At 34.6% G+C, this 24,732-nt stretch overlaps 1 protein-coding gene across 2 annotated transcripts in view; it reads right to left on the reverse strand.

The window, feature by feature from the left end:
- Positions 1 to 1,488: 1,488 nt before the first annotated feature.
- The window catches only part of SSBP2 (single stranded DNA binding protein 2), a 283,441-nt gene continuing 260,197 nt past the window's right edge, over positions 1,489 to 24,732 (reverse strand). For both annotated transcript variants that reach the window (XM_055342209.1, XM_055342208.1), the window contains 5 exons: positions 21,976 to 22,046; positions 18,542 to 18,620; positions 16,475 to 16,503; positions 9,173 to 9,271; positions 1,489 to 2,089 (listed from right to left, as the gene is read on the reverse strand). In XM_055342209.1, coding sequence (XP_055198184.1) covers positions 2,060 to 2,089; positions 9,173 to 9,271; positions 16,475 to 16,503; positions 18,542 to 18,620; positions 21,976 to 22,046 — 308 coding nt within the window. In that variant the 3' untranslated portion in view covers positions 1,489 to 2,059. The remainder of the gene's footprint in view (positions 2,090 to 9,172; positions 9,272 to 16,474; positions 16,504 to 18,541; positions 18,621 to 21,975; positions 22,047 to 24,732) is intronic.

Consider the following 24,732-nt stretch of genomic DNA (forward strand, 5'->3'; position numbering starts at 1 on the left):
TAATAATCACAGGTTGAAAGTGTTCACACAATTATCATAAAGAGAGAAAATTAAAATTATTCTTGGTAAATTCACACATCTATCCAAAGTGTCATCTTCAGATTACCTTGGCTTGAGTTAAAGACCTTTTAATTTGACTTCTTCATGAAAGTTCTCTGCAGCCTGAAAGCTTGAAGCTGTTCTTCAGTGTGCAGTCCTATGTCCTGCCCACTGTGGGATTAATGGTGACTCATTTGATTAGAGTTTAAATCTGGATCATACATCTAATTCAACTTCTTTTTTCCCCCCTTCAACAGTTCTGCCCAGCATTCCTCTCATGCACAGAGAAAATCTTTACTTTCAGAAGGGATAAATCATTATGAATTTAAGAGAAATAAGTCTCCTGGGATCAGGAACTAGCAAATATACTGCTGAATTTTCATTTTAGAGACCATAAGCCTAAAGAAAGAAGGAATCCTCTTACCTGAGATTAAACAATGCTTTTCAGATTCTCTGGAGCTTGATACATAGTTGATATTTACCAGTGGTTATTTGTATCACAATTTTAACAGAAAGGATCACCAACTTATCTTTTGGAGTGTAAAATTAAAGTCTTCACACTTTTCTATTATGATTTCAGTGTTTGTATGTAAGATTAAACACAAAAGCCCCCAAAGATCTGGAAAGTGCCATAGAACAATATGCTTTCATAAAGGAAGTGCTTCGTTTTTTTTCTTTAATTTTTAACATTTACACATTCTTTTCTCAACAGTTACACAACGTAGATTTAGCCTGCTGAAGTAAATGGCCAGATGAATATAGTTACTATAAATGATTTCCCTCTAAATAAAAGTCCTAGATCCTGGGAACAGAGCAGGTGCTCTGCTGCCAGTGAGAGGTATGCACAGATGGGACCGTTACCAGTCAGTTCTGCTGCTAGTAAGCAAGCTACCCGGAGAGAAAAGCAGCACTTCAGAGCCCCTTGGGTACAGTAAAAACTTCTTTTCCCCTTCTCTTGAAAAGTTCAGTCATTTGAATGTATCTTCTTTGCAGTGTCTATGTGGAAATGTTCACAAGAAGGCTGAGTAAAAATCAGATACCATTTTCCATTAGCATGTTATTAAAAATTTAGCTCTACTATTCCTGGTGAGAAGTGACAAATTCAAGCAAATGGTTTTGTTATCACTTCTGGGCTTTATCATGTTAAAGAGAAAATATGTCTCTAAAAATATGACGACCCCTGTCATTTTATTGCTATGGTCTAAGCAGTTGGGGCTAATTAATGATTTTCTGTATCATCAAAGACAAATCAAGAATTCCATCTAAAGCAGTTATTGCAGAAATATACCATTACACCCTAGTTGAAGTATTTTTCCTAAATAAAAAGTACAAAAATACTTTTCACTAAAGATAACTGAGAAATTGTTGGATTTGACATAGGATGAGGACACACCTTTTTTTTGAGAGAGTACACTTTGTGATTCACAGGATAACTTGCATCAGACGCAATTTAATGAAAGCTCTCAAATAAGCAATTTTATTCCTATCCATGATTGCAGACATTTACAAAACCATAACATCTGAGTTCACCTTAAAAAATAACTTATATAAAGCAGTGATATACACAGCACAAAATAGTTCAGGGAGGGGCAGGAGCAACTTTTAATAATTAAAATGTAAACGTGAAAAAAAGAATGGAATAAAAGTCCCTACTTATTTCTACTTAAGATGTCATGTAATAATATTTTACAATGTCCTGTGGGTCAATGTATGTATGTGCATATGTCCATATAACATACACATATGCAATACATTCTCTTCCCCACACATATACATACACAGATAATTATTTGCAGTTCAGTTTAGGGCAATTCTCATATGCCGCTCTGTACAGTTGTTTGAATCACGTTTGGACCCGCTTTCTTCAAAAAATAGGGGAGAGAGCAGGAAATAAAAAGGTTGGTTTGGTGTGACTGAGATTCCTTTGTTTAACTGTACACTGGGATGAATAATTTTCTTCCGTAGTAGTTCTGTGAAGGGCTGACTCACTGTGGTTTTCATGAGGAGACTTGGTAATGGATCACACACTCATTGTCATGCTAGGGGAGTACTAGAAAGAAAAAAGAATCCATATTTTAACAACAATTCTTTTACAGGCAACTAATGCTCTTCTTGGTAAACAGTAATAACTATGAATTTTAATGTCTTAAAATCTTTTATGCTCAAGCTTTTAACCTCATATAACATAAAAATAAGAAACTATAATAAATTTATATAGAAGTGACTAAGCCCTGAAATTTTTAATATTTCCTCTGGAAGGAGACCACTCTCCTTCTCTCCTTGCACTTGTGGTTGATAATTACCCAGTCTCTCAGTCTTTTCCTTCTAGCCAGATTCATGTTTTGTGGGCATTTGTAACATTTTGGGTAAATCCAATCCACAATGAAATAAGTATGAGGGACACTCTCATTACCTACCAACTACGTAAAGTTGGAAGGTTAAACTCTCTGTGCTTCAGTTTCCTCACCTGTAAAATGGGTTTAATAATAATAGCATTTATCTTAAAGGGACTTGGGGAGAATTAAATATAAAATCCTTAAAACCATGTATTTATTGAATATTCAGGAAGTGTTCAGCAAATGTTTAATTAATAGTGTAAGGGAAATGAAACAAAACAAAAGACAACTCTCAGCTTGCCCTAAGAAGTTCTCATAAAGCATTTAGAATGCTTATGAATCTGATTTACACTTTAGGAGTGTCTTCCTCTAATCTGTGGCTCCAATTTCAATCCACAATATTTTTAGGGTGGGAGCAGGAGGCACTACTGTTACACATTACCTGTCAGTTTGAGGCTAACAATTGGTAAAAGGTGAGGCTTTCAGGCATTTGGGAAAGAGGTCTCAAAAATTATTAAGAGAGGAACAAAGAGCACTTATTGTGATAATTATGCCAATCGTATGCATATTCCTGAGGAATGGACCATGACAGAAAAGTTCTGGAGCAACACTGTCCGACAGAGCTCACCTCAGCAACGGACAGGTTCTAAACCCTGTGCTGGTCAACATGGAAGCCACTAGCCGCATGTGGTCACTGAACACATGAAATGGGCTATTGTGACTAAGGAACTGTAATTTTAATGTTATTTATTTAAATTTAAATATCCCCAATATAGCTAGTGAGCACCATGTTGGACAGCACAGTTCTAGATTCTTAGAGATGGGGGCAGGGGCATCCACTCTCAATGGTGATGATGGCCTCCAGATAAAGAGGGTTTCTAGGTGAAAATGTAAATGTATACCCTTAATTATTTTAAATATTTTGTGAAAAATATTTGGTGAGGACCTGATGAGGACCAGGACAAAAGGGGATTCCTTTAAACATGTTAATAATGGGGGCGCCTGGGTGGCTCAGTCGGTTGAGCACTGGACTAGTGATTTTGGCTCAAGTTGTGACCTCAGGGGTTCATGGGATCCAGCCCCAGTCATTGGGCTCCTTGTCAGTGGGGAGTCTGCTTGGGGTTCTCTCCCTCTGTCCCTCCTCTACTTTCTTTCTTTAAAATAGATAAATAAATCTCTTAAAAAATGTTCATAATGATTTTGCCTCAGGGAAAGAGGTGGGTGAAGTTGAGGGGACTGGTCTTAGGCAGCAGAGCCTCCAACAGGAAAAATGATGATCCTGGGAAGGGGAGCGTGAACTTTAAAAAGAGAGCAAGCAGAACGGAATGAGGTGAGGTCTAGAGGAGCTGAGCTACCGCAGGAACCAGAAATTAGTTGTAAGGTGGACACTGAGGTGAAAATGGGTTTTCCAGGGAAAATAAGATGCCCTGAGGAAGGAAGGGCACAGAGTGACCATGGCTCAGCTGACAGAAGTTGGGACAGAAAGCCATTAAGGGTAAATCTAGGGCTCAAACCAAAACCCCACATTGATCCTGAATAAATGGGGATGAGTAGGCCTGAAAAATGGGCCACTACACGATCGGAGGATGATTATTAATCCTCTAAATGCAGTCAAATCACGGAAAATCTACTTGCTCATCACTTAATAGCCTCCAATTTCCTTTCAGTATAGGAAAGCTAAACTATGTACGTTACTGACTCTTAATGTTGGATTCCAGTGAGTAGGGTGATAAAAAGGGGACACTTCCAGAGAAGAGAAGGGGATTCGGTTTGATGGAAAAGCTCTCCACCTTTACCCTTGATAGTGGCAGCAAAAAGGTACAGCAGAGCAAAGCAAAACCTAACACCCAAAGCAATTAGACAAAAACTGATGCTATGAGCCCACCAGCCCCTGTGCCAGAAAGGTATTCCCTCATTTCATCAGATGATACCATGCAAATCTCCCATTATAAATAATGACAGCAAGCTTCAGTGAACTACCCATAGCCTCTGACAAAACAGAATTATACTTTGATATTTGACCTTTAGGGGTAAGAATAAACAAGAAAATACAGGGATACAAAGGTTTTATTAAAAGTAGAGAAAATTAGAGAATATGGCAAAGTGGGAACAGAAAAGTTTAATCTAAGCTTTTTATAGGTACTGTGGCAATAAGAATGGTGATCCAATCAGTGCTGTTCAATAGAACATTCTGTGATTATGGATACATTCTCTTCTGTGCTGTCCAATGTAACAGTTATTAGCCACACATGGCTACTGGACTCTTAAAATGTAGCTAGTGTAAGTTAGGAACTGAAATTAGCTGTATTTAATTTCAATTACTTGAAATTTAAATAGCACAGCTAGATCATCAATCATTGTTTTAAGAAAAAGATTTTTCTGGGTACTTGGTGCCAATTATCTAAAGGCAGTAGAAGACACCGACAGCATTTCAGAAAGGATTTCAGAGGAAATTTCTGAAAAAAAAAGTTTCAGGATAATCCATAATTAACTCTAGAGATTATCTCATTTAATACACATCCTGAATAACTGAGATTTTAAAAAGTAAGGGCCAGATTCGGTCACAAAAGAGCATCTGCTCCAAGCAATACAACTCAGAAAAATTAGCAAACATCTAGCATAATTTAATTTTTGCATACTACAAGTAAGTGAAGCGATGCTCTAAGTGTGTGTGGCACAGTATACATGCCACATGTGAGCATCGGTATGGCAATGTGTGGCTTGCACTGCTGATGTTGTAAACTGCTCGTCTGCTGCTGCCTTTTCCTGAAACTGCTTCCTCTATGTAAAATAAGGGAAAGCACACAATTTCTGGGAAAACTCACAGAGTGTGCAAGCAAAAAGGAATTCTGTTACTGATGACTATTCTTCAACATCCAAGAGAAATGGCTTACGGTTTTCCTGAAGTAAAGGTGCTAAATGGCGTCTCATATTTAGAGACATAAAATATTCATGGTGTACTGTCCTGAGACCATACTGCAATGTTTCCGTCATCCTGGTGCATTGATATGGGATGACGTGTCATAATGTTTGTGCCCAAATACTGTGAGGTGACGTTGCCCTGTGTCCAGACTATTCTGTGAGTCTGGTTGTCCTTAATCAGATGATACAATGGCTCTTATAAAAGTCATTAACTGTTTGGTTCAGCAAAAACAAACAAGCAAAGAAACAAAACCCTTAAGGTATAATTTCAAACATGTACTAATTATTTTGCCTTTTTATGTAAAATATATTTTGAAATGGCATGCCTTGATATAAACTAGAGAATTTGTGATTTTTCCCTTTTTGCACACAGTTCACATACCATGGCACCCACTGCAGACATCCATTAAGCCTTTGCATGTGTGCATGAGCTCCTGTTTATATGCTTCAAGAATGCTTCAGATCTCACTACATTTCTATTTCTAAGCATCTCTATATATTTTATTTTCTTAATGAGATATAAATAAGGAAGGGTAGGGCTACGCTGAACTAAAGTGAAATAAATTTAATGTTTGTGTGACTATGTAAAAGAAAATGTGGCTATATAAGATTTCTTTATAATAGAAAATGACAAAGAGGAGTAAGGGTAAGAGGAAATGACCTATCACCTTGTTTATAATTCCTATTAGAGTCCACGATTTTTAATACCACTGTTACTCAAATGATTATAGTTCAGTGCCATGGAGAAGATATTCTGCTAAATTAATTCAAGAAATAGGACTAACTGCTTTCTTTACTGGAGAAACACGAGAAAGTACTATCCAAAATGGGCCTTTTTGTAGTCTTCATTTTTGAAAACAAACATTTTACGGAATTTGAACGCTAGGGGGCATGTTTGTTTCTTGAAATAAAGGTCTTGTTTATGATTCCCCCCAAAAAGGCTGAGTAGTGAAACATTTGATTCACATTTTTCTGTGTGTTGCATGTTGGCACTGCAAGGTTTCTGACTTTGGGTTGGATATTTTGTTTCTATAAATATTAATTAAATGAAGTAGCATGTGTGAAGTGACTAGGATAGTGGCTGGCACATAAAAAGCACTCAAGAGATGTTCACTCACTTCTCAGGCCTCCTCTGTGGTTTTAACTTCAAGATATGCCTGACAAATCCTTAAAGGGCAGACTACTCAAAAGTATGTGCTCCTCACAGTCATATACATTTAAAAAACCCACTACAATTTACATGTTCATTCATTCAAAATGTTTTCTTTTAAAATTCATTAAATAGTTCTATATTTCCTTTATTATAGGGAAGCTAACTTCTGGATACCTAGCCTATTTACTTCTTCAAAGCCTTACATTTGTCAGCAGTGAATGTCTTTAAGTCTTCTTTTCTCTCTGTTTTTCATTTCTTGATCTTTTAAAGAGGTTTCAACACAATGTGTGGTGATGTGAGGCAGAAAGCCGTAGATAACAATTAACATCCTTCATAACCAGCAGAGCCTTCACTGGGCAGAGAAAAGAGGGCAGCAGCCAGTGTGCACATGCTTCCCAGGCTGCACTGTCTCCAGGTGGTGGTACAGTTCCTCAGTGACCATCCAATTATTTTTCCTTTGGGGACTTTTTGGGTGGGGACAGGACAGAGGGAGGGAGGAGACAGGAGGGAGCTTTTGTTTCCTGCTAACTCTGTACAATAGTCTGGCAGTCTAACCTTCTTCTGGGCTTCTAGGAGGGTGAGGCTGGGCCAGGAGTCAGGGATGGGAGAAGCCCTGCTCCAGCTGCTTTCTTTCTTTCCTCTACACACATTCAGAAAACGATCTGCTGTTTTGTATGTGCGTAGTCCAGTTAACGTTAAAGGGTGACGCCTGTGTTTATCCCGTGCAAAGAAGGTTTTCAAGTCCTGTTGTATCTGATTCTTTGATCCCCACAGAAGGCTTTCTGATGCCAGCTCTCAAGTGGCAGCCCTCCGCTGACTGATACACAAGGCAGCGGTCCCCAATGACAAATCTGGGAAAGGAGGAGAGCACAGAGGTCCTCTTGCCCCTGTCTCTAAAGCTAAAGTCATGTGGGACCTTTTTAAAAAAAAGTTTTCTTTTCTGATCCTAGATTATTTCTTCTATACTTTTTTTAAAAGCCTCAATCACTCAATCACTCAATCAATAAATAAAATAAAAAGGCTGGTTTCTATCTATTATAGCACCTACTAATCTGACACATGGTTTAATCAATTTTGTAACCACATTCTTCCCATCAGATTGCATTCTTTGAGGTTAGTGATGTGTTATATTTATCTCAGAATACTTTGTCCTCAACCAAGCACGTTGCATAAGAGGCTCAAGAAATGTTGAATTGAACTGAGTTAATTATTACATACCTCACTGAATTATACCATTTTACTGCTGAAAGAATTAGCAGAAAAGGAAATAAATGTTTCTAATTAGATAAGGTGAACATTAACTAATGAAAATTAACTAATTTGTCCATTGACTTGAAGCAAACTAAATTATCTAAAAAATAACTCCTATAATCCTAAGCATTATGACAAACTAAATGGTTTTCTGTTTTTCCTATTTCACCATGACTGATGGGTTAACCTGTTGATTATTTTATATGAATTTTTTATGTACATACTTTCTCTTTATTAATCATATGTATACTGCAAATAAAACAAAGATCAGTATACTATTACTTCTAGTTTTAACAGATGTAGTATCTAAAAACAGGGGAAGTCTTATCCAATGCAGAGGCGTTGGGTTGATACTTATTAAAAGTGAAAGAATCAAGGGAACACTCAATCTTAGGTTCAAAGTAGCCATTCCATGCAAAAGTAGATAGGTTACTAGCCACTGCTTCAAATTTTGATGGTATTATCTCTGGTAAAGGCTGAGTTAGGGCAAAATAAGGGAAGTATTCTACTCTCCTTTTAATGATACCAATCCATATGTGGGAGCACTGATTCTAAGAAGATGAAATTCTGAAATCCTTTATGCTATATTCTAATTTAGTATTTTCTTAGCAGAGCATGTCATGAGCATCATTAACAAAGCTTTTTCATTTTCAGGTATGACCAATCCTATTCCTAGAAATTCTGATTCATTAGGTCTAGGGAGACTTTTGGGCAATTGTATTTCTAAAAATTCTGTAGGTGTTTTTAATGTGAAAATTTAGGTTAAAAAAATCAGTGTATTATGTAATAACTCCTTGAGAAAAGACACCATATTGTCTTTTTGGTCTCTCCAGTGTGTCACATACTGCTCTGGACTGTGGTAAGTGCTCAGTAATTGTTAAATGAGTTATTGCTTCTCTTTTAGCTCCTGTCTACTTCTATGGAGATATGGAATGATATCACCTTTGCTTAACATCGTAATCATACTCTAAAAATAACTCTGGTATCCAGCTCAAGTTAAAAGTAAATAACAGGTTAATAGACCACCATTATTAGGCCTTCAGTCCAGTGAGGTCTAGTGCATGAAGTATAAACATCTCATAGAGAAGGTTCAGAGTCGTAAGGATAGTACTGAGAACAGACCTGGTTTTGCAATGAGTCCAGACATTTTAGTAGTGTGAAAACTTGTAAAAACTATCAAATGTGCAACCTGTTTCCAGTATATTCTTTTATAGTAAATGTTATCTAGAAGAAAATCAGTATTATGTTTTTTTTTTGTTTTTTTTGTAACTATGTACATAGAACAGGAACAAAAGGCAAAAGTTAATTTTTAAAAAATTTTCTACAGAAATTCCACTTAATTTTTTAACTTAAAAGATCAACCTATTGAGCTCTAGGCGAACAGTCATAATAATGGCTTTATGAATATACTCTAATAGAAAAGCTTCAGAATAAATTTTGGATATAATAATATAATCAAGGGAATACTTACACTCTCACTCTGAAAAGGATTTAAGAAATTTCCCCCCATTTCGCCATCATCCCTTGGAGTGCCCGGTTGATTACTCAGGCTCATATTATTGGGAGAATTCTGTAAATAAGATTTAGAAAACAAGGCATTGTTGAAGATTTTAATTTCCCTCTTGCATTGTACTGTTTCAAAAATGGAATCTACAGCAGCATCTCTAAGGACAAAGCAGACTTATAATTCTAATCTTAGACTTTTACTGTGTATTCTAGTTCATTCTTTACACCTTGACAAGTTCTAATGCTCTCCCAAATGGAAATTAAAAAACAAACAAAAACCCCCAAATAACCAAGCACAACTGCTTTCTTAGTCTCAGAATCAATATTTATTCAATTTCTCACCCTCAGCTTATAGAGTTCCTGGAACTCCATAGAGTTAAAAAAAACATTCCCAGCAGGGACATGATGAAGAGAGCCTACCCACTATCAGGCATTATGGGACAGTAACTTGCTTTTGGTAATTTTACTAATCAAACTTCAAAGGTCACTGTTTAAAAACATTTCACCTTAATTCTACATGTGGTTTACATAGTAATATTATTTCAACTACTTTTTTTTTTTAATGTGGACCATAGGGAAAAAAGGAAGATGGTTAACAAGTATAGTTAAGAACAAGAGAACTGCCTTAGGACTTGAGAATTCAATATGCACTTGTGGAGGAAAAGAAGGCTCAAAGTAAATTGGTTTAGAATCTTTTCCTATCATTAGTTGAACAGTAGATTTACTTTGAAACTTTAAGATAAAATGGCTGATATTGGCAACCTAATCAAACACTAAGTTAGCTGCATATTGCTTCCTATTCTACTAAATGTGCTAATCTTGTTATTACTGTGCAATTTTAGCTGTGGGAGGTCAGCTGCTACTCCATATCCACAGGAAATACAGAATGGCACTGCCATATAAAGCATGTATTGCAACTGTAACTGAGGACCTCTTTCCAGGTCTAATTTAGTGACTTGTAAAAATAAACTTCAAGGTTAAAATTTTTTATTTGTTATTTCAAATGGAAGAAAGATTTTAGGTTTTTTCCCGAGCCATTTCCATTTTATATTCTCCTTTTGAATAAGTTCTAGATTTTTTAAAGGAATTGCTCTGAAGATTTTGACTTAACTAAAATAAAGTTATGTCATAAAACTTAAAATTTCATGAATGAGTTATTCCCAGAAGAATATGTGCTGTTTTAGAATATGGTTAACCCGTAAAGCAGAGACAGGTAGATGAACTGGTGGAAATACAGCTTATATCTTGTCCTGCTGTGCATCCCACAGGGAAGATCTGAGAACAAGAATCCTCTGAAGTCCATAGGAGCTCGGTTTTGCCAATGTACCCCAAGGGCTGGGGAACCACAGTTAATAGCTTAAAGAGGATTCTTTTTTTGGATAAATTTTTCTCTGAAAATGTTAGTTTCTCAAGTATACAGGAAAGCAACCACACTTTCAAATGAACATGGATAACTTCATTTCCTAAGAAAACATTTAAGGAAAATTTAACTAAGTGTATTATTTTATAGCTCATTAATTATTAAAGTTATTTATAAAATAATCAATTATACTTTGAAAACAGGAATGATAATGCTGATTTAGTTCAAAAAGAAAACTAAATTTATAAAAATGTTGTAATCTTCAGCCAAAATGTTTTTGGTGAAGGCAGATTTGTCATTTTATACATAATGAAGAAAGTAGTAATCCCAGAATAAAAAATAATCTAATATATATATGAGCATATTTAAGGATATGCTTGGAAGCTTCCCATTTCTGTTTAACAAAAATGCTCCCTGTGGTACCTGAGGTGCCCTGAGAGGAACAGCACATCTCTGATGTAGGTGGGTGCTCTCTGTCTCTTCTTGCACTGTCCCATGCATCATTTCTTAATTTACAATTTTGAAAGTGTAGCTAACCTCAAATCTAATTACTGACTCAAAATGTTGATTTCAAAATATTTAAAATTTGAAAGTAACACCGCATTATTATTTAAATACTTCTGAAACAGCTCTTTTATTATTTCTGTTTTCCATGCAATCTGTTCATGGCATGGTGGCTCAGCAGTATATACTTTTTTGGGGGTGGGAGGAAGAGATCTAAGAACATTGGTAGGAAGACAAAGGGACATATTCAGCATATTCAGCATACAAAGCAGCTAGTATCAGGTCTCTGAAATTTATTCTTATACAGCTCAGTGGACATATTTGAGAATCTTCAAATGATAAGACAAACTTGTTTTTGCTTTTTTTAACCTGAAGTAATCGCTGCAAAATGTGAAAAAGCAGGTTTCTCAATGAGGATTTCATTCATTCATTCATTCATTCACTCATTCATTCATAAGAGACACACAGAGAGAGACAGGTAGAGACACAGGCAGAGGGAGAAGCAGGCTCCATGCAGGGAGCCTGATGTGGGACTTGATCCCTGGTCTTCCGGATCAGGCCCTGGGCTGAAGGTGGCGCTGAACCGCTGAGCCACCGGGCTGCCCTCAATGAGGGTTCTTATGGATATTGTGCTGTCCGTGATCCAACGAGGGACCTGATGAAGACACAGGCTAAAGACATACTTAATACTGGTGTCTAAGAACAGCTAAGACAGGGTTCCAGATACCAGCCCAGAACAGGTTATGAGTGTGGGTGGCAATGGGCTGTGTGTACGTCACATTTAACTGTAGCCATGTTTGTGTGCAGTTTTCAATAGATTTCATCATCTAGGCAAGAATATGACTGGCTTAGATCAAGGCTACAGAAAAAGGGCTTACATCAGTCAAAAAGGCATGCTTCAATAGCTTGAGCACATAATTATAGAGTAGGGAGTACAAAAGAACCCAAGTAAAGATCACTTTTAGCTACATTGGGGGCACTTTGGTTATACTTCTTACTCCAGTTAATGTGCATTTTCTACTTGTACTCTAAGAATTTAGCTATAAAAGTATAGTTAGTATTATATCAATCCCATCTTCAAGGGATTTTATTACATTCTTATTAACCCTTTCTTCAAACTGGAATGTTTTGCCCTTAAGCTATGACCTCATACACGAATGTTACATATAAGCATGTCTGTGTACGTGATTGCATATGCATGCACACACACTCTCGCACACACAATTTCTTCTGGCTAACACATTTAATTCCCTTAGACCCTCTGTTCTCTGATTTTATCTTGCAAGTATTTTTCCATATCATCTCTTAATTAAATTATTGTTCCTTCTTCTACTCACCCTCAGAAATTATTCCAAACTTGTTCAAACTCCTATTAAGAAAGTGCACATTTACAGAAATTTTGATTCTGTCCATAATTGGAATAAAATAATGACATTATTTGAAGCCCTCTCAAGGTGGATTGTGTGTGTGTGTGTGTGTGTGTGTGTGTTTTAAGATTTCATTTATTTATTCATGAGAGACACGGAGAGAGAGAGAGAGGCAGAGACACAGGCAGAGAGAGAGAAGCAGGGACTTCCCGAGTCCCAATGCGGGACTCGATCCCGGGACCCCAGGATTGTGCTCTGGGCTGAAGGCGGCGCTAAACTGCTGAGCCACCCAGGGATCCCCTCAAGGTGGATTTTGAATTGATTTCTCAGAGGCTGCCAATAACAAGCTTCACAGACTATTGTTTTGACTCTGTCAGCCCCCCAAAAGAACACAATGCTAGTCATGGTTCTCTCAGGAGACACAATAAGCTAGGACCCAGGCCACACTGAGAAGATGACAGTTGTCATTGTTATATGACAATAGCAACTATTGCTATAGTTGTCGATTAAGTCCCCTGTGATAAGTGTGGGATCTTTAATTGGGACTAAGGTTCTGGAGTCAGAAAGCTTCAGGTTGAAAAGATTTCTTTGATAATTTATTAAGCATGATATGATCAAATTTGGCCCTCTCTGATATGTTTTTTTTTTAAACTCAAAAATATAAATGTTAAGTATGTTAAATGTGAACTGCAGAATTTCCTTCTAAGAAAATAAACCATATGCTCTTCTCCACCCCCAACTCCTAAAACAGCTCCAAGGGAAAATATTTTTGTTCCATTGATTAAATGGATGACTTTTCAGTTGCAAAAGGGATGAAAAGAATTTCACATTTGGGCTTCTATACTAAAGATTAATTCTGCATTTTGAGAAAGATACATATGAGTTTTACTAGATAATCCTCAACTGAGCAAGAAATAATTTTATAACCCTTCCTTTAGAGTTTTGAGCTCACTTTATCAATGAAACAAGTGCTATCAAAATGCAGGTAACAGTGTGAGTTCCTAGCCTTCCCACAGAAGACAGTATAACTAAAGAGGAGGAAGATATTTAATATCTGTATAGTGTTTCAGAGCTCCTAGCATATGTTCATACTCGACTCTCAACAATTTTGTGAAGAAGGCAGGGAAAGTGCACACTGTCTTTTACAGCTAAGGAAACTAAGCCTCGGAGAAATTAAGTAACACGTTGCTCTAATTTATAGGTAGTAGAACCAGGCTCTCTGATTCTCAATTCAGTACTCTTTATTACCTTATGTATAAAGAGGATAAAATAGCGTATATTTACAATAAAAAAGTAGTAAAAGAATAGTAGTTCTAGTAAACAACAAAAAATGGAATAAGAAATTTTAAAATATATATGTAATACTGGCGCTTAAAAAAATATACAAAGATGCAACTGGAGCCCTAAGGGATTTTGAACAAAACTATTAAGCAGCAATGGTCACAACTACCTTCTGATTCACAAATAAGAATGACTGGAAAAATAACAGGATGAAAAGGAATGAATCCAGGAAACGAGAAAAGAGAGGAGAGTTTTTTAGGATAGCTGGTCTTATGTTGGAAAAGGAAGAAGGTGGGGGAAATGGAGTTAGTGATAGTGTGGATAGTACGGAGTAAAAATCTGAAATAATTAGGCTGTGAGTAGAATGAGGTGGGGGAGAGAAATAACTGGGGATGGTGGGGGGTATTCATGATGGTGCTGATTAGAGAAAAAATGACCACAGTGTAGTGGAGATGCAAGAGACACCAGTGGTACCATCACCCAGACAGCCTGGCTAGAGCCCAGAACCAATGGACCTGGAGAGGGGGTAGTGCAGAAGTAAGCTGTGTGGGACCTCAGCTGAAGGCAGACACAACTAGTCATTTCTAGGACATGGTTAAATGACATGTTTTAGGAGGGAAATTCTTATGTTAATTGAAATGTATTTGGACTTCACTTTGTAAGAGTTTTTCCTTATTGTCTCTGATCTCGGTTATACTGAGCTTCTTGAGGGCAGAGACCATACTCTGTTTATCCTGGGATTTTCAGAGCCCGGCATAATGCCTTGATGCATTAATATTTATGGAGTGAAGGAACTCCTGACTACCTAACCGCTTGAGGACAGAAATCATGTTTGTATTTAAAGAAGTCTTTTATATCTTCTCATACTGCACAAGGTTAACACCCAGGGCACAAAAGTACACAGTGGGTGGTCAATTAATGCTTAAAGAATAAGCAATACATCACCAGGCAAGAGAATGTTATCAGCAGTGGGTACAATGTAATGGAAAAAGTGGTCTCTGGAAGTAGAATAGGAAAATTAACAAAGAAGGAATAGCAGTAGATCTGATATGAGGGCAGATACAACATGGTATTTAATTTGTCATTACGAATCTATTTAAAAATTTTAAAGTGCTTTAATAATAAATTACAAAGAACTTTCCCATAGGTGGGCAGGGGGATGGGCTAAATGGGTGATGAGTCTTCAGGAAGGCACTTGTGATGAGCACTGAGTGTTATATGTGAGTGATGAATCACTGAATTCTATTCCTGAAACTAATATTATAGTATATGTTAACTAGCTGGAATTTAAATAAAAATTTGGAAAAAGAAAACCCAAAGTACTTTACTATATAGAATTTTGTTTACATCTGTCTAATGTACAAAGTTGTGGGTCATTGGTGGAAATTTTAGAAAGATGATGTTAAGCAATCTGGATGATCCCACCTTTGTGTAATAAAGATTATCTTTGGATACTAGAATACACTTCTCAAATACAAAATTAGAAATTTTATTGGTGACCACAAAGCACAATTCAGTTAATATCAATTGTTAGATACCTATGATAGCCAATACAGTCATGGTCACGTGACTTGTAAAGGTGCTTTCCAGATAGATGGCTCTAATGGAATTATACAATGAATCCTATTTTGAAAACAGGCCTTTTGCAGGTTTTACCTATTTTGCTTAGAATATGATTTCTCAGAGAAGTAAGCTATACTCATTATATTTACCTATTTTAAGAAAAGAAAAAGACCTTCCTGATTGTCCCTAAACGTAGATATCCAAAGTGCATTAGAATGTGTAAGGCCAAGCAGCCAGGCAATGTAGATAGAATGTCAGAATGCCAGTTCAACACACTCTCTCTCTTAGCTTAAACTCTTAATTTAAAAGGTTTTGTAGCTCAATCAATCTTACTATATTTTCCTTGGCACCAGGAATTTTACATTATTATACATGAATATAAATTAGAAGTAGGATTAAAAATGAAGTTATCCTTTAATGAATTTCGGTATTTATTGATATAAAGCAGGCTTCTAAGAGATTCATTCTAATGGTAGTTAATAATTAGTTCTTATCGGCCATTCTAAATATATTTTTGACCCACGGAGAACTATTTTAAATTCACCATGACCTAAAAAGTACTTAGGTATTCTTTCGAAAAAAATACAAGGCATCTTAGCAAAAGATTAATTTTAAATACTCAAACTACTAAAGGAGGAAAAATAGAGACACAAGCTATTGGAAGGTCTCTTTCCTACCTGTATTAATATAATTTTCTTCTAATTACTTTCCTATTCTATTTTGGGGAACTAGAATAATGATTGAGGACATCAGCATTCCATAATATAGGTTTGAAACATAAATGAAATGTACAAATGCAATACCCTTATAGCATACAACAACTTTTTCAAATTTGCCTCTTATTATTTTGCTCTAGACTTCTTTACATTTTCAAAAGATTATCTACACTATGTCAATTTGTGTTATAAATAAGTGACATCATAAAGGTAATTAAATTGGTTTTACTGGGGTATCAATTAATTATGTATACAGTATGTCCTGTAAATGCATCTTACCATGTTAAAAAACTCATTTTACCCTTTCTTATTATATGCATTGATATTTTTAACTTTCACTTAGTTATATCTGGACCTCTACTTTCAAATGCTTGTTCAAGAACAAAATTCATAGGATTATTCTAATAATCTTAATAAGAGTTCCATGTGGAATAAAATACAAATAAAAAACAACATAGATAATATATAATACTCACCTTGGAAATGCTATCCATATCTCCTGAGCCTGAAACAAAATATGAAAAGAAAATCTTTATTAGATAATGATTTCATGTATAAATTATTTATCTAAAATAAATAAAAACAGTACACTCTTTGTATTTTCCATTATAAATCTCCTGAATTTTTTAATCTTAAAAAGTTTTAATCTTAAAAAATTTCTTTTCTCTTATACTGTACGGTAAATAAGTATCATCTGATGGCAAATGAAAGGATGAGTTGTATCTCTAGCTCCCAATCATCTTTTTTTGTTTAGTTTTGGCAGGATGAAGGAAACTATTGTTATCATAAATTCCTGAAAATGAAATATTAGATCACTTATTAATCCTATTCAATTCCAATTTTTAAAATGTATGTACATATGTGTATGTATATATAGAGAGAGCAAGAGAGAGATAAATATATTTTCTAAAATTATGCTTCTAAATTTGATAAAATATAAGATGGACATCTGCAATAATATCTAATACTATTCTGAGCCATATTTTAATATTTAATAATAACCAAAGCAAAGAATTTTTAATAATATTAAAAATTTGACAGCAATCAATATTCATGCTGATACATCAAAAGTAAGAATGTCTTCAAAATATACTGTAATTTTATGTTGATTCATAAATTACAATATTATTTAAAATAATACTGTAATTTTATGTTGATTCTTGGGAGAACTGAACAATCAATACTAATTTCTATCCTAGAGAATAATATAACTGAAAATCTTCTAACTATGACCAAATATTATCCTTTCTTTTGAATAATTTTATAAATTAAAGGATTGGAAAATGAATTATATTGCAATAAATTAAAAAATAAAGTTCTAGAATAGTGCTAACCAGTAGAGCTTTGTGTGATGATGGAGATGTTTCTCTATGCTGTTCATTATGGTAACCATTAGCTATGTGTGGCTATTGACATTTGATATGTGGCAGTGCAACTGAGGAAGTAAACTTCACATTTTATTTAATTTTAAGTTAAAATTAGTCACCCATGGCTAGTGGCTACCAGAATTGGAGATTTTGAAATCTAGGCAAAATATAAATGTATGTAAAATAAGTATGGACCTTATTAAAAGCTCAAAAGCCTATCAATGTGTTGCAAATAATTTCTTGATTATTGAAGTTACACAGCTTTTCAAAGTCTCAGAGGATGGCATTTGGGTGGAGTCCTGAAATCTGTGTATAACCTGTTATAGGAATAGTTACTCCAGCCTAAGTAAAAGGTGGTCCCTTTCCAAAAGAAAAAAAATTATCATAAGCCTCTACCCTCACTGTCAACTTTTAGTTTCTGATAATGTTACTTAAACATATAAAGATAAAATAAATGCATAAACCAATAAATTTTTGGTTTTGGTTTTGCATCTGGTCTGCCTGTACATACGGTATACAGTGTGGCCTAGTCAGGTGGGCGCCACTTATCTCTATTCCTCACTATAGTGAAACTTTTTGTTCATCTTGAAGATATTTGGCTTCATTTGGTAAGAAAGCATCGTTTATGAAGTATGTTTCCAACCATTAGTCACAGTCCTAGAACTCAGCTTTATCACGAATGCAGAGTATGTGCCAGTGTTCTCTCTTAAATTAAGAGAATTGTTCAGATTATTCAGAATATGATTGCCAATTTTGTTTTTAAAAGAGATAAACGTTAGAAAACAAAAACAAACTTAAGAAATTCTTGCAGAGAACATAAATTCCTCTGAGATTGTGTCTGTAGACCTTTGGAGACAAACCAGTTGGGAAGATACTGTAGTCCTCCAGGTGAGGGATGTATGATTATGTGCCCAGAACAGCAGTATCTCTTTTACCAAAAAACACTCAGATTTTGATATGTTAGACACATGTGAATAAGAACTAAAAACAATTTGACACTTCTGATTTTCAAATGATCTCCTGTCATCATGACTAATATACTGTAAAATAGTCAGTGAAAGTTGAAATATTTTAAAATAAATTTCTGTGTACAAAAGCACTTTGTAAACTGCAATATCCACCATGTAGAATTAAGGTTTTGTTTTGATTTCTAAACATTAAACTCAATATCCTTACCTAAAGAGCCATTCATGTGATGTGACTCCATTCCTCCTAATCCACCCATGGGGCCATCTGACCCGGGGCCCATTGGAAACTATTTAAAAAATGAAGAAAATTACTATGACCACGTTGAAAACAACTGTTTATCTCAATGTTACAATACCTATCTTTAACATTAGAAGATAACGCCACAACTTATTTTCATTTTCAAGTAATGGAGGTTTTTTTCCAGCCTTATAGATTCTCAAACTGGACTGCCCTACTTCCTTCAAACCATCTTTAGGCTAATCCTCACTCATATCCCGATTTCTCTGCAGATATTCTCAACTAGAAAGCACATACATTTTAGTGCAAATGAGAAGATAAGCATTCTCTTCTATGCTCTTGACAGATTTTACTATTATAAACTAGAGATGATTCTTAAGAAGCTGCTAAAAGTATTGGCTTATTAATAAGAATAATTTAACATTTTTATGCCAACATTAACATTTTTCTTAGCAGACAATCTATCTTTGTTCAAATGAACATAATAAATAATTTCATCTTGCAGGTTAAATACATTTAGCTCCTTGGGGACAGTTCAATATAGTTAATTCTTGGCAGTCTCAACTATGTCAGTTCAATGACAATTGGACATTCTATAGCAGTTATAGTTAACATTCTTTAAAGTAGTGGGATTATTTTATTTTCAGTTGGAAGCCCAGCACAAAACAGATGTGAACTGACGTACTGTGGTAGAACACGTGGAGAGGCCATGGCCTGCCCATTCAGTCTTTTCCTTATCTCCTCAGAATACTCCTGAGGAAATCTAAACCCAGTCTGAAAACAAGTTATCTATAATTATCTTACGTTTACAGTTAAAAGAGCCTATTGAAAAACACTTGCTCTCAAAATTTCCCATGCCAAAAGCATCTCTTCCATGTTGTATGGTACAGAATACTGAATGTGGTGTGTGCGTATGTGTGTATTTATGTGTGTAGATGGGGTGGTGGTGTTTATTAATCACACAGGATTTTGGGAGAAAAACAACTGCCCTCAGCAGACAGCATGTAATTGTATATAATCTATAATCTGTATCTATATCTACCTATCTCTATTTGTTTGGAGGTAAGATGGCTTTCCATCACTGGGATCATAAAACTACATGCTTATACATTTTCCCAAGATATAATGCCAATTCTGTTGCCTAAAATTTTGTTGCTTAAAGTACACAGACTGATTTTCAGTACCCAACTTAGAATGAATACACACACACCTCAAACAGTAGCTTAAAGAAATTAACTTTGAACTTACTATTTTATTCAGCTTTTGCCAAAACCATAGTTTAGATCTGGGCTGAGAAATTTGTGCTGGTAAGGCCAAAACCCCCTGAACTAACTTGGTTCGGTCCTTTTATCTGGGTCCTACAGTGCTTTCAAAGATATGAAGACTACTGGTATATATGCTTGAAGCACATAAAACTGCAGTGCTAGCCCTCAGCAGGCATTTGCTTTGACTACCTCTGGCAGAGATGAATGACATTTGAAAAAGTGACATGTTCAGCTTCTACTTTTCTTGGATCTCTTATCTTTGTATCGAGTTAAAGGACCAGAATGGGACATACTTGGATGATGTCGGCTTAGTTGCCCACAGACATGTCTTCAGTACCATATGCTCTGGGTTTCCTCTCTCACTCCCTCCATATCAAATATCAAGTTCTAAGATATGAAATTGTACTATGAAGAGGTTTTCTGTATGTTTTTGCTGAATTTCTAAAATGAGCATTGTTCGTTATTCTATTCAATGTTCGTTAAGAGTGCTGTGGAAAAACCTTTCAGACATTATTGACAGGAAATTGTTTCTTTTTTCCTGAAAGCCAATTTATTTGATTATATAAAGAGAAGAGTGATAACTGAAGGCAGTATTGCTTAACAGAAATAATATGCAAGCTGCAAATGCAAACTTATGTAAGTAATTTTAGATTTACTAGCAGCTATCTTTAAAAAGTAAAAAGAAACAGGTCAAGTTAATTTTAATAATATATTTTATTTATCCAATTTATCAAAATGATCATTTCAACATGTAGTCAGTATGAAAATTTTAATCAAATACTTTACATTATTTTTTTCATACTAACTCCTCAAAGTCTAGTGCATATTTTATATTTACAACAAACCTCAGGGATCCCTGGGTGGCGCAGCGGTTTGGCGCCTGCCTTTGGCCCAGGGCGCGATCCTGGAGACCCGGGATCGAATCCCACGTCAGGCTCCCGGGTGCATGGAGCCTGCTTCTCCCTCTGCCTGTGTCTCTGCCTCTCTCTCTCTCTGTATGACTATCATAAATAAATAAAAAAAAAATTAAAAGCTACAACAAACCTCAAACCTCAATTTTTTTTAAGGATTTTATTTATTTATTCATGAGAGACACAGATAGAGAGGCAGAGACACAGGCAGAGGGCTCCAAGCAAGGAGCCCGAGAGGGACTCGAACCCGGGAATCTGGGATCACGCCCTGAGCCAAAGGCAGGGGCTCAATTGCTGAGCCACTCAGGCGTCCCAACAAACTTCAATTTGGACTGGCCATATTTCAAGTATCATACTATAGTGGTTGGATTTGTTGCCTTTACTGCTAGGAAACTCAATTATAATAATTATTTCATTCCTGTTTTTTGGCATAATTATGGAAAATTCCTTTTTTGTGGAATTCTTATTTTTATTTAATCCTAGCAATCTTATATTCATATATCTGCGTATTAACCATCCTGTTATATTTTTGTTAATATGTAGGTCTTATAAATTAATACTTTTCTAAGTGTGGAAAAATCACAACCATATGCTTTATTAAGAACACCCAAATTCATTATGTAGAACTGCCTCATTTCCATATTTAAATTCCAGATTTCAAAACTCTAAAGAAAAACAAGTATATCCAACTTCCTAATTTATTTCAAGTTTATCAGGATAAAAGAAACAACCATAATGAAAAAATTGGTGATGCTAAAACTGAGGTTAGTATAAATGATTATATATTACCTATCATTTTCAAATAGTATTAATAAGTATGTAAAATTTGAGGTAAAACTACACATCAACATTTTATAATTGATTAGGTTCAGCTTTACATTTAAGTTATACTGATACAAAATCTTTTGTTACATACATTTTATGTATTATGTTTTTTTTTTTAACCCAGAACATAGAAAGGATTTGATTTTTTTTTGGGATATCTAATAAGTTTCTGGGTAGTAAAATAGAAAGCTTAAGTGGTACCTAGGGATTGCTACAAAATCTTTTGTTATACATTTTATGTATTATGTTTTTTTTTTAACCCAGAACATAGAAAGGATTTGATTTTTGGGGATATCTGATAAGTTTCTGGAAAATAGAAAGCTTAAGTGGTACCTAGGAAATGGAGTGTACTTAGTTTGAGCCTTCAAATACATTTGAAAATTTATTAAAAATTCATATTTACATTAGGCCTGTTAGGTCCAGGAGGTACTGCATTCATTAAAGTATACATGTTGTCTCCAGAGTTGGTTGAATCTGAAACAAAATATTACTTAATTAACATCTTTCTTTATAATTGTCACCCAAGTCAACACAAAATAATAATCAAAGATGATCTACATTCATATACATATTAATAGCTAGCACTTGAAATAGTCATTACTAATGTTCAGAAACAAATACTTGTAAGTCATTTTCCAACTCAGAAATTATCATTCTGAGGTTGTAAATGGGAATATTTACCTACTATATTAGGAGTAATCCCTTGAATAATTCAGGTCAGAAGGAGCATTACTTAAAAAATCTAAAAAATTACAGGAAAGTCTTTCTTTTTTAATAAAACATGGATACTTTTAGATTTCACTAAACAATTTATATGTACAAGTATAACAAAAAAATCTCTTAAAATTCAGATTCAGTAGCTTTTCATTATTTCCTTAGGCTTCTTATACACCAATTTTAAAAATAGTTTATTTATCTTATAATTATTAATAGCTGGTGCAATATCCTGGCTTCATTCTAAACGAAAGAGAATAGGATAAGACTATACAATTGGAATGACAATTTCTCTTGCTTGAAGTAAAAGTCAGCTTCTTCCAGTACGACTTTTAATAAATTTTTTTCATTCATTTTATTCTTGATACATTATAGTAAAAATGACTATAGTATATATCCATATAAAAATATGTAACATTTTATGTTTTTAAAAATTTACATTTCATATCTATGAGCTATTTCTAATTAATCTCTGAGTACATGTGTTTTTATCATGTATTACCTAGAGTGAAAGGCCAAATATTTTACATTCAGGAAATGGTTTTCTATTTTCTCATAATTATAGTTTTCTTAAATATAATGTATTAAGCCTCACTATTCTGAAAAAAAAATATGTTTCAAATTTCTTGTACTGATACAAGGCAGGAGATAAAAATCATTTGCTTTCTCATGGCAATAAACCTTAGAGCAAGAAATGGGCAACTCCTTTTCCTTTTATTTTGAGATTGCTTAGTAGATCTTAAAAAGTTTATTATTTTAGTGTGTACTACTTAGAGAGTAAGTCAGATGTTGTTTATTGGTTGTTAGTGTACAGTGATTCATGAATATAAATATTATTTTCCCATCTAGACTAATAGATCATTCTGCTGAAAATGCTGAGATGCCCACCTCAGATCTTGTTTGTACTAAGGTCCCCATGGACTCATGTGGCCTTAGCTATTTTTACATCCTTACGTCCATTATACTCCTGTCAACCCAAGCTGCTTGTTCTTTCCTGCATATGACCAAACTTCTGAATCTCTGTATTTTTGTTCTTTCTTCCTCCAAGTATCTTCTTCCCAGCCTTGATCTACTGAAATTCTACTCACGACTCCAGATCCACTGCAAATGTTACCTATTACATGAAATTTTGTTTTCTGCTATTTCCAAATTCATGAATGCTCTCCCATCATTGAATTCTAGTTAATAGTTTGTCTTATTCTTGTCCTGCTTCCAACAAGGTTATAATAAGTTCATTGAGAGAAGGAAAGGGACCATGTCTTATACTGTGTGCCACACACAATAAATATCTGCTGACTGAGATTTAACTAATGGGATATACTTTAATCCTATAAAAACGTATCTTTCAGAAATCCTGGACTGCTTCTTAAACATAGGAAATCTTCAAATGGCTTTTCATCTTTATTAGCCTTACTAATTTTATTTAACTGATTTTAGTAATTAATTTGGAAAGGAAATGTGCTGTATATTTTAAATATGCAAAAGGAAAAATAAATGTGTTGCTTTTAATACCAATCAAAAACATAATTTCATCTAAAAAAACATGGAGAGGAATAAGGTTGGCATTTTCTAGAATACATCTGACATCTTTTTATATACAGAAAAACTTTATAGATTCTGGAACCTATTTTTTGCGGGGAGGGTATTGGCTTCATATTGGAGGAATGACTGTGAAAAGGATGCATCCGCAGGAGTACGCACAAGGCTAGGAAGACATACTGGTGCAATTTCTGGCTTGAGAGGATAAAGTGTAATCAGATTACATATCAACTGCAAAGTTTAGTGGTTTCTCCAAAAAATTTCTCTTAAATTGTAGTGCAGTGGTTATTAATCATATGCTATCTTCATAAATTAAACATTAATTTCACCATACAAGAATGCAAATGTGGGCAAGATGTTCAATTCACATAATTCTATCTTGAATGAACTCTTTCACTTCAGTGAAGATGTTCTGAGGACAGAAATCCATGAAATGTTTATGATAATATCCAAAGAGTTAGTGAAGCAAAGCAAAATTTTGTGTTAATTATCAGATTGATGGTTTTTCAAAATTAAAGATTCGAAACTTAAAAATGACTATTTATTGGTAGGATTAGTGATATTTAATTTCATGCTCCCATACATCTTAGATTTCAACAATCCAGCTAAGAACATATGGATTGAACAGTGCAACATGATTAAAAATTTTTCCTAATTATAAAACTTTCCCATCTATTTTATTACCCAAAAGTTAACACTGTCCTAGCCTATTTCTTTGTTTTCTACTTTATACATTTCTGTGTTATATATTTTTAAAAATAAATTGGGCTCATATTGTACTGAATCATGAACATCTATTCTCCACGTTATTAACAATTCTTTGATAATAATTTTAATGACTACATAATATTCCATAAAAACTAATTTATTAACTTCACTAAAATTGCATTAGGTTTGAAGATTGTAT

Source organism: Nyctereutes procyonoides, unplaced genomic scaffold, assembly GCF_905146905.1.
Source record: "Nyctereutes procyonoides isolate TBG_1078 unplaced genomic scaffold, NYPRO_anot_genome, whole genome shotgun sequence".
In the NCBI taxonomy this organism is placed as follows: Eukaryota; Metazoa; Chordata; class Mammalia; order Carnivora; family Canidae; genus Nyctereutes; species Nyctereutes procyonoides.